The 18,123-nt window shown below is 35.5% G+C and overlaps 1 protein-coding gene across 7 annotated transcripts; it reads left to right on the top strand.

Moving 5' to 3' along the window:
• Window positions 398–16,393, top strand: LOC109359274 (photosynthetic NDH subunit of lumenal location 4, chloroplastic-like). 7 transcript variants are annotated; one of them, XR_002109058.1, is made up of 6 exons: window positions 402–852; window positions 13,423–13,515; window positions 13,638–13,698; window positions 13,877–13,945; window positions 14,593–14,722; window positions 15,861–16,053. XR_002109058.1 is itself a non-coding variant. In XM_019603909.1 (5 exons), the coding sequence occupies exons 1-5, from the start codon at window positions 481–483 to the stop codon at window positions 15,872–15,874; spliced, it is 609 nt and encodes a 202-aa protein (XP_019459454.1). In that variant the 5' UTR covers window positions 398–480; the 3' UTR covers window positions 15,875–16,053. The 7 variants fall into 7 exon arrangements, 2 of the variants coding, with proteins under 2 accessions (XP_019459454.1, XP_019459444.1); XR_002109057.1 differs by having other exon boundaries at window positions 15,752–15,862; XR_002109059.1 differs by lacking the exon at window positions 15,861–16,053 and adding an exon at window positions 15,757–15,860.

Here is an 18,123-nt window from a genome sequence, read left to right as displayed (position 1 = left end):
TGAAATAAGTGTAATTTATTTGAAATAATAATAAAGTATATGATATATAATCTCAAAATAATAATAAATATATATAAAAATTTAACTAAAAACTAAATATATAAATTTGCGTGTACTTGCGCGGCGGGTATCATAAAATCTGCTTCCGCCTATAAGCTATTATTGTGGATACCCATTGTGGGTATTCCACAGGTACTCACAGGTCGGGTTTTTTTTTGCCATCCTTACTCAATCATATTCATTGTTTAATATACTCTAAGAAGTTATTAATCCGTAAATAATAAACTTTTTATAATTTTAAATAAAGAGACGGCTGTTTATTAATTTAATTTTTTATAAGAGGAAAAATGGGAGATGCACAAACTAAATTCTTACCAATAGGTGTAGTGGGGCCCAATTCCATATCCTCACGGAGCCACAGAAAAGCTTGGAGCTTCATGCTTCATATTCAACAGATAGCTCGAACTTCTTGTAAAGAAAATGGCACTCTCACTCTCCTCTAGTATAACCGTTTCCACCTCAAATAGAAAAGTCAAATTCGGTTTCCATCACTCTTCTCCCACTTCATGTGTTTGGAAACCCAACGCCAACAATTGCAAGACGCGTAATCTTTCTAGTTCAGCTCTTAACAGCAATAACAATAATAAGAATCCGTTAGTTGGTATTGGTATTGGTGTTATAGCAGCTTGTGTGATGAGTTTAACGCCGTTAGATGCTGATGCCACTAGAATCGAATATTATGCTACCGTTGCAGAGCCTCCGTGCGAATTGAACTATGCCAAGTCTGGGCTTGGTTACTGTGGCATTGTTGAGGGCTTTGGTGATGAAGCCCCGCTCGGTGAGCTTATCAATGTGAATCACACATTTTTAACCCTTATTGTACAAACATTTTATAGTTAGATAGTTAGTCAATCATGTATGTTTATCTTATGATTTAGACGTTATTTGGATGAAATATGGGTTTAAATCTTGAAAATAATTAGGGAGAGTATGACATGTGATTAAGGGTGGAAACAGGTTAGGCCGTCTATCAGGGGTTTATTACCTGGCCTATAACAGGCTAGGCTAGACCACACTTTTTTCACGAACAGGCCAGACTCAGACTTTCTAAAAAGCCTATTTAGCTTAACAGGCCAGACTTTAGGCCACCTAAAAGACCTATAAAGCCTAACAGGCCGGCCTATTTAGTTATATTACATAAGAATGTCGAAATTTATACTATTTTAATATAAACAATATTATTATATATATGTAATATTAATATAAAAATGTATATAAAAATATGATTTAATTATTAGAATTAGATGGGCCTAACTAAAAATAAGCCTATAAGCCCATTAAAATGTAGACATGATAGCCTATTTCATAAGCATATAGTATAATAGCCTTTAAACAGGCTAACAGGCCAGGCCACGCTTTTAAACAGGCCAGGCCTAGGCTTTGAAATTTTTTTTTAAACAGACTAATAGGCCAGACCCAAGCTCTTATGTGCTATATAGGCTGGGCCTGTTTAAGGCAAAGTCTGGTCTGGCCTGTTTCCACCCTTACATGTGATAACCTTGTGTATTGGGTCTGAATGTTTGATTAAAGCTTAATCATCTCCCACCATCCATAATTATTGCATATATAATGTAATAAAAATATTCTTCGTTGATTTAGGATTTTTTATTTTTTAAGAATACTCCTTGTATAAGAATGTTGTTTTTGTTTATTCTTATTAGAAAATATGGATTGTAAACGACTAAATGAGGAGCATATAAATATAAACAATTTGTTATTATAAAATATAAAAAATGTATACACTGATAATGTATGAGTTTTATACATTCTGAACGTATTATCCATCATTCATATTTAATTATCATTGACTCTTCAAAAAATGAATAGAGTATAAATATTTACACTTGACTCTACATATACTACAGTCATATAAAAATGTGAGTAAGTTTTGGAATTCAAATAAAAATAATAATTATATTTGTGATTGTGGAGAAATAATAAATGTTATTTTTAATTTGTGAAGACATGTAACAAATTATAAAGTAACTTGTAGGCTCAATTAATAATGAAATTGATATTATTAAATGAGAATGCTATTGACCGGTTAGTTACCTATTGTTATCGTGAAAGTTTTGGGGTGAATAAGAAACTAACTTCTTATCAAGGACTAAACCTGAAGTTGTGGAGAGAAGTTATTTATGGTTAGAAACTTGGTCATCCTCAATCCCATGATTGTAGGGGCATGGTTTAGGCAAGATAAGTAGTAGTTTCTTATCAAAATTTTACGATGTATTTTTCTCTGCAATTTTTCAGTGCAAGAAACAATTACAAAACACTTGTAAAGATTGAGTTTCTAGAGTTATTAGAAATCAATCAGTGAGAGAATAGTGTGGAATATTGTAATGTGTTTCAAGTTTGTTGATAGTGGAATTTTGATATGTTGTTTGTGGATGTAGGCTTAAATACGAACCACGTTAGTTCTCTGTGTTCATTTATTTGTTGCATTGTTTTTTGAGTAAGGATTAATTCTATATTAAATCCTAACAATTGGCGCCGTCTGTGGGGAACACAACTGTGTTTTGAAGCTTGGTTTGCATCTGAGTCAATGGCAACAAGGTTTGATATAGAGAAGTTTACTGGATCAAATGATTTCGGGCTCTAGAAGATAAAAATGTACGCGATCTTAGTTCAACAAGGTCTGGTAATGGCATTACTTGGAATAGAGAAATTTCCAACAAATGTTACTAATGTACAAAAGAATGAGATTATTGAGAAGGCTCATAACACCTTAGTTCTATGTTTAGGTGATTAGTCATTGCGTGAAGTGGCAAAGGAAACTACAGCAACAAGCATTTGGTTGAAGCTTGATAGCATGTATATGACTAAGTCATTAGCCAACAGATTGTTCATGAAGCAACGACTATATTCATACAGAATGCAGGAGGAGAAAGGAGTGATAGATCAACTCGAAGAGTTCAACAAAATTGTTGATGATCTAGAAAGTCTTGAAGAGAAACCACTTGGAGATGAAGACAAGGCAATCATATTGCTTAATTCTCTACCTAAGCAGTTTGATAATATGAAAGAAGCCATGGTGTTTGACAAGGATCAGACTCTAACCTATGAGGAGGTTCAGAGTGCTATCAGGACAAAGGAAATGCGTAAACAAGCTGGGATGGTACATGAATTACTTGGAGAAGGTCTTCACATCAAGTTTAAGAAGAAGTTTGATAAGATGAAGAATAAGAAGGAACAATTCAAACCAAATACACAGCAAAATCAAGCAAATGATGGTGTTGAAACTAGAAAGTGTCATCATTGTCACAAAGTTGGACACCTCAAGAAAGACTGCTTCATATGGAAGAAGAAACAAGAGAAGAAAACTGGTGATAAGTCTGGAAAAAGGACTGATTTTGCAGGAAACATTGCTAATGACTCTAGTAGTGTTGAAGTTTTGTCAATCACTGATAATGGCATCTCAAATCAGTGGATCTTGGACTCTGGTTGTACATTCCACATGTGCCCTCAAAAGAAATGGTTCTCTGAGATATCTATGGCAACTGGAGGAGCAGTTATGCTTGGAAATGATGCATCATGCACTGTTTATGGTTAACTGATGTGAGATATATACCTGACTTGAAAAGAAATCTTATATCATTTGGTACTTTGGAGAACAAAGGATATATGTTCAAGTCTGAGAATGACATAATGCATGTGATGAAAGATAATGCCATTGTTATGAAAGGTTTTAAGAAGAACAACTTGTACTATCTGATCAGTGATATTGTTTGTGGTGATCTAAATGTTACTAGCCCTGTCACTGCATCTCTATGGCACAAGAGATTAGATCACATAAGTGAAAAAAGCTTAGTAGAGTTAAAGAAGCAAAATCTACTAGGTACTTGTGATCTTGATAAACTATCTGTTTGTGAACCATGTGTGCTAGGAAAAGCTAAGAAGAATAGTTTTTAAACTGGAAAACATTTTACTAGGTCTGTTTTTGAGTATATACACTCTGACATATGAGGTCCTGCAAAGGAATCTTCTCATGGAGGAGGCAAGTATTTCATCACCTTTATTGATGATTATACCAAGAAGGTGTGGGTGTATATACTCAAACAAAAATAAGATGCTATAGAGAAGTTCAGAGAGTGGTTCACTGAATTGCAAAATGAGACAGGAAAGTGTATTAAGGTGCTGAGAACCGACAATGGTTTGGAATACTTGTCTGCTGAATTTCAGAATTTTTGTAGAGATAATGGGATTATCAGGCACAGGATTGTACCAGGCATACCTCAACAGAATGGTCTAGCAAAAAGGATGAATAAAACCATTTTAGAAAAGATCAGATGCATGTTGATTACTTCAGGTGTACCTAAAGGTTTCTGGGCAGAAGCTGTGGTGATTGCTTGTCATCTAATAAACAAGAGTCCATCTATAGCAATTGATTTAAAAACACCTGATGAGAAATGGTACGGAAGACCTGGTGACTACTTTGATTTGAAAGTGTTTGGTCGCATGGCCTATGCTCATGTTAGGCAGGATAAATTAGAACCAAGAGCTATGAAGTGTATTTTCTTAGGGTATCCTCCAGGAGTGAAGGGATTCAGGTTATGGCGTATAGAACCTGGAAAGGGAAAAATCATTATCAGCAGAAATGTGGTGTTCAATGAAGAAAGGATGCCATATGTTGAAGAAGCTCAAGACATCAAATACACTAATAGTGAAACTACTGATATGGACATGCAGTTTGAGGTGGAGCTTGAGAAGATGATTGAGACATCATCTGAATATGAAATTCAGGATCAACAGGGAATAAATGAAACACCTGAAAATACTAGTACTCCTAAAACTACAATTGCTCCAAGAAAGAAGTCTTATGGTCTGAAACAGAGTCCTAGGCAGTGGTACAAAAAGTTCAATGAGTATATGATGGAAATTGGTTTTAAAAAATCTCTCTATGATAGTTGTGTCTATTTCAAGGTGCATGATGATAAAGTATTTGCTTATTTACTGCTATATGTTGATGATATGCTAATTGCAAGTAGTAGTAAACAAGTTATTAAAGACATTAAGGATGTTTTGGCTTCTAAGTTTGAAATGAAGGACTTGGGAGAAGCTAAGAAGATATTAGGGATGAATATAGTAAGAGACAGGATTCATGGTCATCTTTGGTTAAATCAAGAAAGTTATATGAGGAAAGTATTAACCAGATTTAATATTCATGAGTCAACTCCTGTTCTCACACCTCCAGGTGGTCATTTCAAGCTTTTTGAGAAGCAAAGGCCAAACAATCAGAGAGAGGTTGATTATATGAGACATGTATCTTATGCAAATGCAATTGGAAGCATAATGTACATTATGGTATGCACTAGGCCTGATATTAATAGAATTTGAATGTCTTTTGCACAAAGAGATTGAAGAACTCTTTCAAAGAATTCTAACACACACAAGATAAAGAATACCTCAAGACTTTTATTGATTATTTTGAATTGAATACTTTACAAGAAGAGAATAGAATTCTATTTATAGAATTCAATAACAAACTCTCACTTAACTAACAAACTCTTACTTAACTAACAAACTAATTATATTTAATTAAGCACATGCTAAAATAGAACTTTGTTACTTGGTCAATAAGTTAACCAATTTCTCCTAGCCCATATTGCTTGGGCCAATTGATCCAGCAAGCTGATGTATGTGGCTAGGCATGATTTGATGCAGGGCCAGGATTTGCTGATGTGTGGCCAAGAGTGGTTGGAGCGCCTGGTACATGACTTGGTGTGCACGTCGCGCCTTGTGCGCCTTGTGGTGCGCCTTGGCCTTGTGTGCCTTGTGGTGCGCCTTGGCCTTGTGCGCCTTGTGTGTAGCTTGGTGCGCCGTGACTTGATGTGCCTTGTGCGCTTGGGGCACTGTCTTGACTTGATGCGCCTGGTGCGCCTTGTGCATTTGGTGCGCCTGGGGCACTGCCTGATGTGCCTTGTGCGCTTGGTGCGCCTTGTGCATCTGGTGCGCCTGGTGCACTGTCTGATGCGCCATGTACACTGCCTGATGCATCTGGTGCATGGCCTTGAGTCTGCTCATGCTGATCTGATGTGTGGCCTATATGAACATTGGCTAATACCCCCCCACAAGTTGGGGCACATATGTTTAGGACATATATGTTTAGGAGACCCAACTTGGAATGAATAGTAGAGTAAGCTTTAGCTCCAAGGGCTTTAGTTAATGCATCTGCCAATTGAAGATTGCTAGGAACAGGAAGAAGCTTAATGTGACCATTAGCATATTGTTCCCTAACAGTATGACAGTCCAATTCGATATGTTTTGTTCTCTCATGAAAAACAGGATTAGAAGCAATATGTAATGCAGATTGATTATCACAATATAATAAAGCTACTTTAGAAAAAGAAAATTGTAGATCCTCTAATAAGTAATTAAGCCAAGTGATTTCACAAGTTGTGATTGCCATAGCTCTATATTCAGCCTCACAAGAGCTTCTTGAAACAGTTTTCTGTTTCTTAGATTTCCAAGAAATCAGTGATTGACCAAGATAAATGCAATAACTAGAGATGGACCTCCTTGTATCAGGATAGGAAGCCCAATCACTACCACTATAGGCTTTTAATTGAATGGTAGAAGTAGAAGGAAAGAAAATACCTAAGGATGGTGATCCTTTTATATACCTGAGGACTCTGATAGCCATGGTAGTCAAAATCGCGAGCCCACTCGTGAGATCGCACGTTCTTACGATCCTTGACCCTCACTCCATGCTCGATCTTAGTCTTGGACACGCCTCCGTGGGATCGGGTGGAATCGTCGTGTGGGTGCGTAAAACCGGTGGAATCTACGAGCCCACCGACCCCTAAACCTCTTTCTCTCCATCTCTGCTTCACTTTTTCTCTCTCTCATCGTGCAATCTGCAACAATGGTGCTTCACTTTCTCTCTCTCTCATCGTGCAATCTGCAACAATGGTTGCTTTCTCTCTCTGCCTCTTCTATTCTGCCGTCGTGGGGAGTAGAGAAGAAGCTAACCGGGTCATTTGCGACCCGGTTTGTTGAAAACCCTAATATTTTTACTTATTAAAAAGCATTGATGGGCTGTTAGCCCATCCTCTTAAGTCCAATGTCTTTTTTAACCCATAAATTTATTTAAAACGTGAAGAGTGTGAGTGACTATGAAAGTTGGGTTATTTTGTTGTTAATTATTATGACATGGGTTTGTTGAAAACCCTACTTTTTTATTTATAAAAATGCATTATGATGGGCTGTTGTTAACCCACTCTGAAGCCCAATATCTTTTATAACCCATAAACTTGATTAAAACATGAATAGTGTGAGTGGCTATAAAACCCTAATTTTTTTTACTTGGAACAGGTGTAGTTGGTTGTTTATGTTTCTATTATAAGTTATTATATGTATTACCTTATAACTTGAATTTGTGTATATACCATATCTATTATTATGAATATCTTTAAATATTATAACTTATGAATTACTATTCATATATATATATATATATATATATATATATTTATTTGTAAAATCTTACGAGCCGTGTTAGATTCTACATTTACGATCTTTAGTTGTCCTCCCGATCCTAAGTAAAATCTCGATTTTAACTACCTTGCTGATAGCTGCTTTATGGTGTAAGAGAGTTGGTGTGGCCATGAACTGGGCTAGTTGCTGCACAGAAAAACAAATATCTGGCCTAGTGTTGGTTAGATAAATCAATCTGCCAACAAGCCTTCTATAGGCTGAAGGGTCAGAACAGATAGCACCATTATCTTGATAAAAGTGAGACCCTTGTAACATAGGAGTAGAAGCAGGTTTACAACCAATTAAGCCAGTGTCACATAAGATCTCTAAGGCATATTTTCTTTGATTCATTGAGATACCTGTATGATTCTTAGCAATTTCAAAACCAAGAAAGAACTTTAAATCTCCTAAATCCTTGATTTTGAAAGTTTGATCAAGAAGGGATTTGAGAATGTTGATTTCAGTAATGTGATTGCCAAATAAAATGATATCATCAACATACACAAGCACAATGGCAACAATAGAATTGGATTGCCATTTAACAAACAGAGAATGATCTCCTTTGCATTTTCTATAACCATTTTGCATAAGAAAATTTGAAAGTTTGGCAAATCATTGCCTACTTGCCTGTTTGAGACCATACAATGATTTTTGTAGTTTGCAAACCTGATTAGGCAGAGGAGATTGTAAGCCAGGAGGTAAAACCATGTAGACTTCTTCCATAAGATCTCCATGTAAGAAAGCATTAATTAACATCTAATTGTTTGAGATGCCATTTATGAATTGAGGCTAGGGCAATTAGTAATCTAACAGTGGTGATTTTGGCTACAGGGGAAAAGGTATCTATATAGTCAATCCCCTCAGTTTGAGTGTACCCTTTTGTAACTAGCCTAGCCTTATATCTCTCAATGCTCCCATCAGCCTTATGTTTGATTTTAAAAACCCATTTACACCCTATGGTAGTTTTGTCATCAGGTAAATCAGTAAGGAGCCAAGTGTCATTATCTTGTAAAGTTTGAAGTTCCTTATGGATGGCTTCCTGCCAGTTAGGATCTAGGATGGCCTTAGCATAGGTTTTAGGTTCAACTTGAGTACTAATAGATAAGATACTAGACTTATGTTTATCTCTTAAGGTGTGATAGGAGAGATAGGAGGACAAAGGGTATCTAGAGTGGTTAGGAGGTTCAGTGTTATGCATAAGAGCACAGTGATAATCTTGTAGATAGGTGGGAGGCTTAGATATTCTCTGGCTTTTTTTGGTTTGTAGTTGATGGGGAGTAGCAGGGGAAGTTGTGGCAAAGGTTTGGCCATCAGGGTTTTGAGGATTGGGGCTGGTTGGTTCAATAGGAATGGCAGTTGGTCTATTGTTGATTAATCCTGAAGGAAGAATATCATCATAGGCAGAGTAGTTCTCATGGCTGATGGCAGTAGGGATGGGTTCAGGATGCATAGTAGGAATACTAGTTTTGTATGGGAAGATGGATTCATGGAATATCACATTTCGAGTAAGTTGTAAGGCTCTGGTAGTGAGATTCAGAACAACAAAGCCTTTGACACCATTCTTGTAACCCAAAAAGATGCATTTGGAAGCTCTTGGATCAAATTTGTTTATGTTAAGAGAAAGATTACTAGCATAACATAAAGAACCAAAGACTTTCAAGTCTTGTAAGTCAGGTTGTTTCTTATATAACAAGTAAAATGGAGATTTATTTTGCAAAACAGAAGTAGGCAAGAAATTTATAATATGCACAACATGATTAATAACATAAGACCAATAAATTTTGGGTATTTGACTTTGTATGAGGAGAGCTCTAGCTACATTCAATATATGTTGATGCTTTCTCTCAACTACCCCATTTTGTTGTGGGGTGTAGATGCAACTAGTCTGATGTATGATTCCCTTAGAATCATAGAAGGTTTTCATGGAAAACTCAGCACCATTGTCACTCCTAAAAATCTTTATCTTAGTGTTAAACTGGTTTTCCATTAGTGTTATGAATGTTTGCAATGTGTGAGATGTTTCAGCCTTAGTTTTCATGAGAAATATCCAGGTAAATCTAGTACAATCATCAATAATGGTTAAGAAATACCTATGTCCATGTATGGATAATATGGAAAAAGGGCCCCAAATATCTACATGTATAATGTCAAAGGTATGCAAAGAGTGAGTCTGACTAGTAGGAAAGGAAAGCCTCTTTTGTTTGGCTTGATGGCAAACATCACATACATGTTCTTTATCAAAGGTAATGAAGGGAAAATCATATTTAAGAGTATTCATACAGTTATAGGAAGCATGATCAAGTCTATAGTGCCAAATCTCAGAATTACAAGCAATGCTATTAATTCTACAAGAAAAGTTAACTTTGTGATAGAATTTGGCAGCCTTTAAGACATATAATCCTTTGAAAATCCTAGCTGTACCAATCATCCTCAAAGAATTCTTGTCCTGAATTTTACAAAAAGAGTTATCAAAGGACACAATATATGGTGTATGCATAGCCAGTTTAGGAATTGACAATAAGTTGAAAGAAAAATTAGGTAAATACAACACATTATGCAGGATCAAGTTTTGTAAGATGGGAAGAGTGCCAGAGATTGTTGCCATAACATGGCTGCCATTGGGCAATTTGACCCTGATGGGTCTAATGTTGTGATGTATTGAAAATAAAGACAGTGTGGATCATATATGGTCAGTTGCTCCACTGTCCAATATCCATGTCATCTTTGAGTTTACAGAAATACCTGGTGGCTCCATATTGTCATAGGATGTAGAGGCAGCAGATATCATGTTGTTAGTGTCTCCAGATGTCCCATTTTCTTTATGAGTTGGTGCATACCTCATGGAATTTCCTTGTTGAAGCATGTTGATAAATCCCTGATATTGTTGATGGCTCAATCCATGTATGGTGTCTTCTTGTTCTATTCTTTCATGATTCCTCTGCTGTTCATTCTTGCAAGGATTGTTAGCATCATCCTCATCAGTTTTTATGGAGTTGATTTGTTCTCCTCTTGTGAATTGGAAGTTGGGTGGAAAACCGTGTAGCTTATAACATACTTCACTTGTGTGCCCATTCTTTTTGCAATGAGTGCAGAATTTCCCACTATTTGATCCTTTATTCCATGACCCTTTTCCAAATGAATTACTATTCGAGCCTCTTCCAAATCCTCTGTTTGGGTTTGTACCTCTGTTTGAAAAACCTCCTCTTCTCCAAGGTCCTCCTACTGTCATTACTTTGGGGTCAGGTTCTTGGCCACATATCTGTCCCTCCTGTTGAGTTACCAGAGAAAGGACTTTACTCATGTTTGGCAAAGGCTCGAGCAGCATAATCTGTGATCTGACTGATCCATATGCATCATTGAGGCCTTTAAGAAATCTGATGACCTTATCCTCAATTCTACACTTCTTGATTCCAGGCAGAGCAATGCAGGTACACTTAGGTGGAGGCCTAAAATTGTCCAATTCATCCCATAATATCTTTAATTGGGTGAAGTAATCTGATATGTTCAACTCACCCTGTCTAAAATTTGCAATGGATTCTTGTAGCTCTGCAATTCTGAAAAGATTTCCTTGGGAAAATCTTTCCTCTAATTCTTCCCAAACCTCATATGCCTTATCGATCCAGAAGATACTCTATGATATAGAAGGAGATACTGATCTATTGATCCAAGAAATGACGATATTGTTGGCTCTTTACCATGCTGGATACATAGGATCTGTTTTATGTGGCATGAGTAGGGATCCATCTATAAATGGAAGCTTTTGTTTGGTGCTAAGGCTCACCTTCATGGCTCTTGCCCACTGGTGATAGTTTTTGCCATTTAACACTGGTGATACTAGAGCAATTCCTGGATTTTCGGATGGATGAACAATATAAGGTGAGATGCTATCTTGTAGTGACTCGGCTGTTGAATTTGTTGATGCCATTGATGGATTGGTTGAAGACATTGAATTTAGCAGAGCTCTTCTTAGAAGAGCTCTGATACCATAATAGAATTTGAATGTCTTTTGCACAAAGAGATTGAAGAACTCTTTCAAATAATTCTAACACACACAAGATAAAGAATACCTCAAGACTTTTATTGATTATATTGAATTGATTGATATACAAGAAGAGAATAGAATTCTATTTATAGAATTCAATAACAAACTCTCACTTAACTAACAAACTCTTACTTAACTAACAAACTAATTATATTTAATTAAGCACATGCTAAAATAGAACTTTGTTACTTGGTCAATAAGTTAACCAATTTCTCCTAGCCCATATTGCTTGGGCCAGATTGATCCAGCAAGCTGATGTATGTGGCTTGGCATGATCTGATGCAGGGCCAGGATTTGCTGATGTGTGGCCAAGAGTGGTTGGAGCGCCTGGTACATGACTTGGTGTGCACGTCGCGCCTTGTGCGCCTTGTGTGTAGCTTGGTGCGCCGTGACTTGATGTGCCTTGTGCGCCTGGGGCACTGTCTTGACTTGATACGCTTGGTGCGCCTTGTGCATTTGGTGCGCTTGGGGCACTGCCTGATGTGCCTTGTGCGCCTGGTGCACTGCTTGGTGCGCCTTGTGCATCTGGTGCGCCTGGTACACTGTCTGATGCGCCATGTGCACTGCCTGATGCATCTGGTGCATGGCCTTGAGTCTGCTCATGCTGATCTGATGTGTGGCCTATATGAACATTGGCTAATAGATATTGCACATGCTATAAGTGTTGTGAGTAGGTATATGTCTGATCCAGGGAAACCTCATTGGGAAGCTCTTAAGTGGATAACGAGGTACATGAATGGAAGTTCTGACACTGGAATAGTGTATGGAGGAAATGACTATAGCTCAACAGAAGTGTTGATGGGATATGTAGATTCTGATTATGCTATAAATTTAGACAACATGAAATCTCAGACAGATTAAGCATTTACTCTGTTTGGTTCAGTAATAAGATGAAAATCATGCTTGCAATCTGTAGTATCGTTATCAACAACTGAATCTGAATATATGGCAATAACTGAGGCTGTGAAAGAAGGCATATGGTTGAAGGGTATACTTGGAGATTTTGAAGTTAACCTTAAATATGTGCCTATTTTGTGTGACAGTCAGAGTGCTCTACATTTTGTTAAACATCAAGTGTTTCATGAAAGGTCTAAAAACATTGATGTGAGACTACATTTTGTTAGAGATGTAGTTGAGAAAGGAGAAATCAACATGAAGAAGATTTCTACAATTGAGAATGCTGCAGACATGCTTACAAAGGTGTTGTCATCTGAGAAGTTCTACTACTGTTTAGAACTTCTGGGTCTTGGAATCATGTAAAAGTGTTTTGTTTAGCAGAATAAAGGTTCAAGTTTGAAGGGTTGCGGTAACAAGCAGTGGTTGACAATGATCAATGGTGGATATTTCACTTTGCTGAATTGAGTTCTTATTCAAGATGGAGATTGTGAAAGTTTTGGGATGAATAAGAAACTAACTTTTTATCAAGGACCAAACCTGAAGTTGTGGAGAGAAGTTATTTATAGTTAGAGACTAGGTCATCCTCAATCCTATGATTGTAGGGGCATGGTTTAGGCAAGGTAAGTAGTAGTTTCTTATCAAAAAATTTATGATGTATTTTTCTCTGCAATTTTTTCCAGTGAAAGAAACAATTACAAAACACTTGTAAAGATTGAGTTTCTAGAGTTATTAGAAATCAATCATTGGGAGAATAGTGTGAAATATTGTAATATGTTTCAAATTTGTTGATAGTGGAATTTTGATCTGTTGTTCGTGGATGTAGAATTAAATCCGAACCTGTTAATTCTCTGTGTTCATTTATTTATTGTATTGTTTTTTGAGTAAGGATTAATTCTGTATTAAATCCTAACATATTAAAAATAAAATGATATTACTATACACGACAGGTTCACTATACTGCTCGATTTGCGGATGGGATAGTGTTTGATAGTAGCTATAAACGTGCTAGACCTCTCACTATGCGCATTGGTGCTGGCAAGGTGTAACATTTTTTTAATTTATCTCTCCATTATGACTATTAAATTAAAATACTTTGGTTTTACATAAATTTATGTGATTCAATTGCTGAGCTGACACTTATAAGAAGTATATAAACTTGCAGCTAATTGCAGGACTGGATCAGGGGATTTTAGGGGGTGAAGGAGTACCTCCAATGAGGATAGGTATTAAATTAAATTAGATTTAATTGAAATATTGAAGTTTCTTAGATAATGATATTTGTCGTCTGCTACAAAGAATCAAACCTTTATTCCACTATGTGAAGTTAAATACATGAATTTTATTAGATAATGATACATGTCACTTGTTAGTCTCTTTAAATTTTGGACCGATTATAACCAGGAGGGAAACGCAAACTGAAGATTCCCCCAATGTTAGCATATGGTCCTCAACCTGCTGGCTGTTTCTCAGGTTATGTTTCCTCACCTTTGAGTGTTAATTGCTTCAGTGTCTATTTTATTCACAAAGATTGAAAATTCCAATTTTACCAAACCTGTAATTCATACAGAGTAGGGAAAATTTCAATAAACTCTTGGGATGATTGAGTTCTTAGACTTCATTGCACTGAGATCCTTTTTTGTATTAGAAATATTTTCCTTGAGGTTTATATGTAATGACAATATAAACCTCGAAAAATATAATATAAGGATAACATACATCTGTTTGGAAATCTATGTCCTGAAACAAAATGATAGATAATCTGATTGGTTAATTACTTGAGGATTTGGTCACATGCACCAACATAGATTGCCTGTCGCAAACAGTATCTTATTCCTTGTTTCGGGTCAATCAGATATCGCCACATGAATATAAGAAAATACTATTCATACCGTCCAAGGACAAATATCACCTCTCCTATTCATACAGTCTTTACATTTTTTTGAAAGAAAATTTAAGGCCATGGATTTGATATAATAAAATTGGGGACTAGTTTCAGAAAATTCTTTTTTTCCACAGTGAACATGCTTTTTCTTGTTGATTATTTCAGTTTTATAAAGCTACATCAGATATTGAAATATGCTTGTAAGATTTTGACATGTTTGTTACAAATTCAATAGGTGACTGCAATATACCCGGCAATGCCACTCTTCTGTATGACATTACTTTTGTTGAAGTTTATTCGGGTAATAGAAAGTGAAGGAAGTCAAAACTCATCACAGATATATGCACATGAATCAAGTGGATTAAGTGAGTTTTCTGATCTTCTGAAATTAAAGTACTAAACTAGTATTATATTCATAGGTTAGATAGTTGAAATTGTAGCCTAGCACTTAGATTCTGTATTCAGCTTATTTGCAGTATGCTAGGCACATACATTGTGTTGGTTTTCTTTCCTTGTTTTCAAAATATTAAGCATCAGCTTCCACTGTGGCTGGCCAGGAAACCAGGAAGCTTTATGCATACATAGGTGTATCAACACATGCTCATAATTAAAACATTGATGCACTGCTTTAGTCAGTGATGGTTCAGAACCCGAGATCAGGGGTACAAGTTGCATTGAGTGATCCAAAATGTATCAGAATATGACAGATGATATAGACACAATTTTATATAACTAAGGGTGCAAAAATACCAACTATAAGATAACACACACATACATGATAATGATGACAAATGATTGGATTCATGTGTGCCCCCGCCACTCATTTTAGTGGTCTAAGCTCGAGGTTTTAAGTTGTGGTTAAAATTATGATTCATGATTTGTTGTTACATTAAGTTCCACAATTACAGGAAAATGCATTTGCAATTATCGGTTGTAGATACAACCAAAATAACAAAATTTTGGACACAATTGCAATCATTGACCACAATTTAAAACCCTATGTCTAACCAGTCAGTATTGGTCATATACTCATATATAATAATCAACATCATTATTTTGCTGAAATAAGTGATCACAGTTAAATCATAGGCTGCTTAAATTCTTTTCTGGTAAGATAGTGTTCCTTGTGAAAATTACAACACCTTGTTTTCTAATTCCTGAGTGAAATTTAAGATTATTGCTTGAGTATTTCTTTGTCGTGTAATCGACCTTTGAAGGAGGTAATGTCAGGTAGAATTAGACCAGGTTATTTTTAAGTTAATACATCTTCCAAGTTCCTATATAAGAGAAAGATCATTTAGTCACTATACATGATAATGGTAACCCTTACTAGAGTATGCTATATTTACTTCTCCTATTTGGATTATCAAAATTAGGCTTCAAATTTCTAATAGTTTAGACCAATGGAATGAGCTTTTTTGGTTGAGAATGAGAATCAACTTGTTTGGCAGAACCCCCTTCATGATTTCATCTATCTCAAGTTACTGTTCATGGTCAATGCAGTTGGGCATGATTGATCTGAATACCCTTTTTAGAGTAATGAGCAATCTTTTCTGGTGATGTAGATTAGACAACTCAGGTGTATCTCCTCACATGTACGCAACTTTTGTAACTTTCATGTAAATGTAATTTCCAATAACTGCTTCCTGGATGATAAATTCATTAACTCTTTATATGGTGAACGTGGTCACTACTACATGATATGCTTTACCCTTTTGGTCCTCTTGCATGAAATATGCATGGATCTAATATGCTTGGAGCAATGAAATAATGCAAAGGGGGAATCATAATTTGGGCTGATTAACAAAATGTACAATCTGATTAACCATATTTTTTGTTAATTCACCTAAAATTAGAATGTTCCTAAAGGTAATTCTAGGAATCATTATCTAGCGGTAATGCTGCTGAATCCTATGTACTGACCTGGTTTACATGTGACTTTACACTTTGCTAGGATCTAGTAAAGGGAGAGGGGGAAGAGATAAAAGGCACAGCAGAAAAAAGTTAAGTTGATTCCTACCTCACGTTGATTGAGAGAAAAGGATATGCCTTGCCCATCATTGTTCCTATTAGCTCTAGCTTCTTCCAGGAACCAAGCAGTCACAGATGGAGTACTCGGAGTCAGGGTGTAATATATGTTAAAAATTAAAATAAGAAATATTATTATATATAAAACCATGAAAATATTAATATCAAAATTACAAATTTTAAATATATATAATCAAATAAGTTATATATGTCATAATTAATCTCTACGTGATTTCATATTTTGAAATCGTTGAGTTATCAACTTATTATCAATGATATTGAATGTTTTTCGCTCAATTTAAGTGATTAGAGAATTTGACATCCATCCATCCATCTCTCATTTGAGTAATAAAGAGAGGAGGTGTTGATTTTGTTCTTGATTATTAAAGAGAAAATTTCATTTCATTAAAGGTATAAATGTTATATCTTATTGTGTTTTTCTTTGCTTTTGATATGCTTCTCTCTCTAATATTGAAGAGGATCCCCATCCTTTTTCAACACCCCTTAGATATTTGATGTAAACAATATGGCAAGTGTCCATTTTAAAATTATTTTTTTCAGACCATGATACTTAGCAATACCCTAATTAACCTATTGGACACTTGTCTTAATTATTTAATTTTTATGAAAACTTTAAAATGTGGAAAGTTTAGATAAAAGAGAATACTAAAAAGTATTATATGCATGAGGTTAGAACACTTGATTTTGAATTTGACCAACTTGATGAATCTGACTTAGATATTATCGTTTTCAATGATGATCAAGAATGAGGAGAATAGTTATAAGTATATTAAAAATGAAAGATAATTTATTTGTTGTTTTGTACTTTTTTGTAAATAGACAAAATGTTAGGTCCACCATAGATTTGAAGTATGAATTCTTTTTGAACGCAAAACCCAATGCAGAAGTTCAAAGTTTCTTTTTTTGTGACAAGAGGAGTCAAAATGTCAAATGCTCCAAAACTATGCTGCAGGCAAGCGTACGGATAGGCAAAATGTAATGAAAGCCAAACACTATTAGATATTATTACTATTGGATGCAAGCAATTGAGTCTTTAAACTGATATTTGCAGCTTCTTAATTTTGGCCTTCTTTTTCTGTATTTTACTGTTATGCATGGCCATAGCCTTCTGACTTCCTCCAAATGGGGTAATAGTTATATAAAGTTTTCAAAGTGCCGATTTCACCAATCACCAATATCATTGGTCAAGTGGTGTAAGCTCTGCTAGATTCTCATAAAGACTAAATGGTCAATGTTTGATTCCTAAGAATGAGAAATGACTACAAATTCCAAAATGAATCAGTTCCTTACCCACAAAGTAAGGGATATCCTTGATAATACTAAAAAAATTGTTTTGATTCTAAGCACTCACAATAAACTATAAACACAAGCACTTAAATTACAAGTAGTAATGTTTATTTTATCATTTCAACCTTGCCTTATTTATTTGCAATTCACTTGCTTGTTTTACACACAAACCATGTTTCTTTCAGGGAGAGGACTCAGAGGAGAACAGAAAACCATAACAACATAAAACAATTTCATATTTAAAGGCAAGGCCCACCAAAACTACCTACAGCAAAACTGCAAGCAAGAAAGTACAGTGTAGTTCAGGAGCAATGGAGCAAAAATAAGGAAAACATTGGTTTCAGCAACATCTCTTATCATCTTTTAATGCAAATAAAAGTCTACTACACCCAAAGAAAAACAAAAAGAACTTGAAAATAGAACACAATAA

Source organism: Lupinus angustifolius, chromosome LG01 (genome assembly GCF_001865875.1).
Source record: "Lupinus angustifolius cultivar Tanjil chromosome LG01, LupAngTanjil_v1.0, whole genome shotgun sequence".
Classification (NCBI taxonomy): domain Eukaryota; kingdom Viridiplantae; phylum Streptophyta; class Magnoliopsida; order Fabales; family Fabaceae; genus Lupinus; species Lupinus angustifolius.
This window is presented reverse-complemented; position numbering and strand designations above follow the sequence as displayed.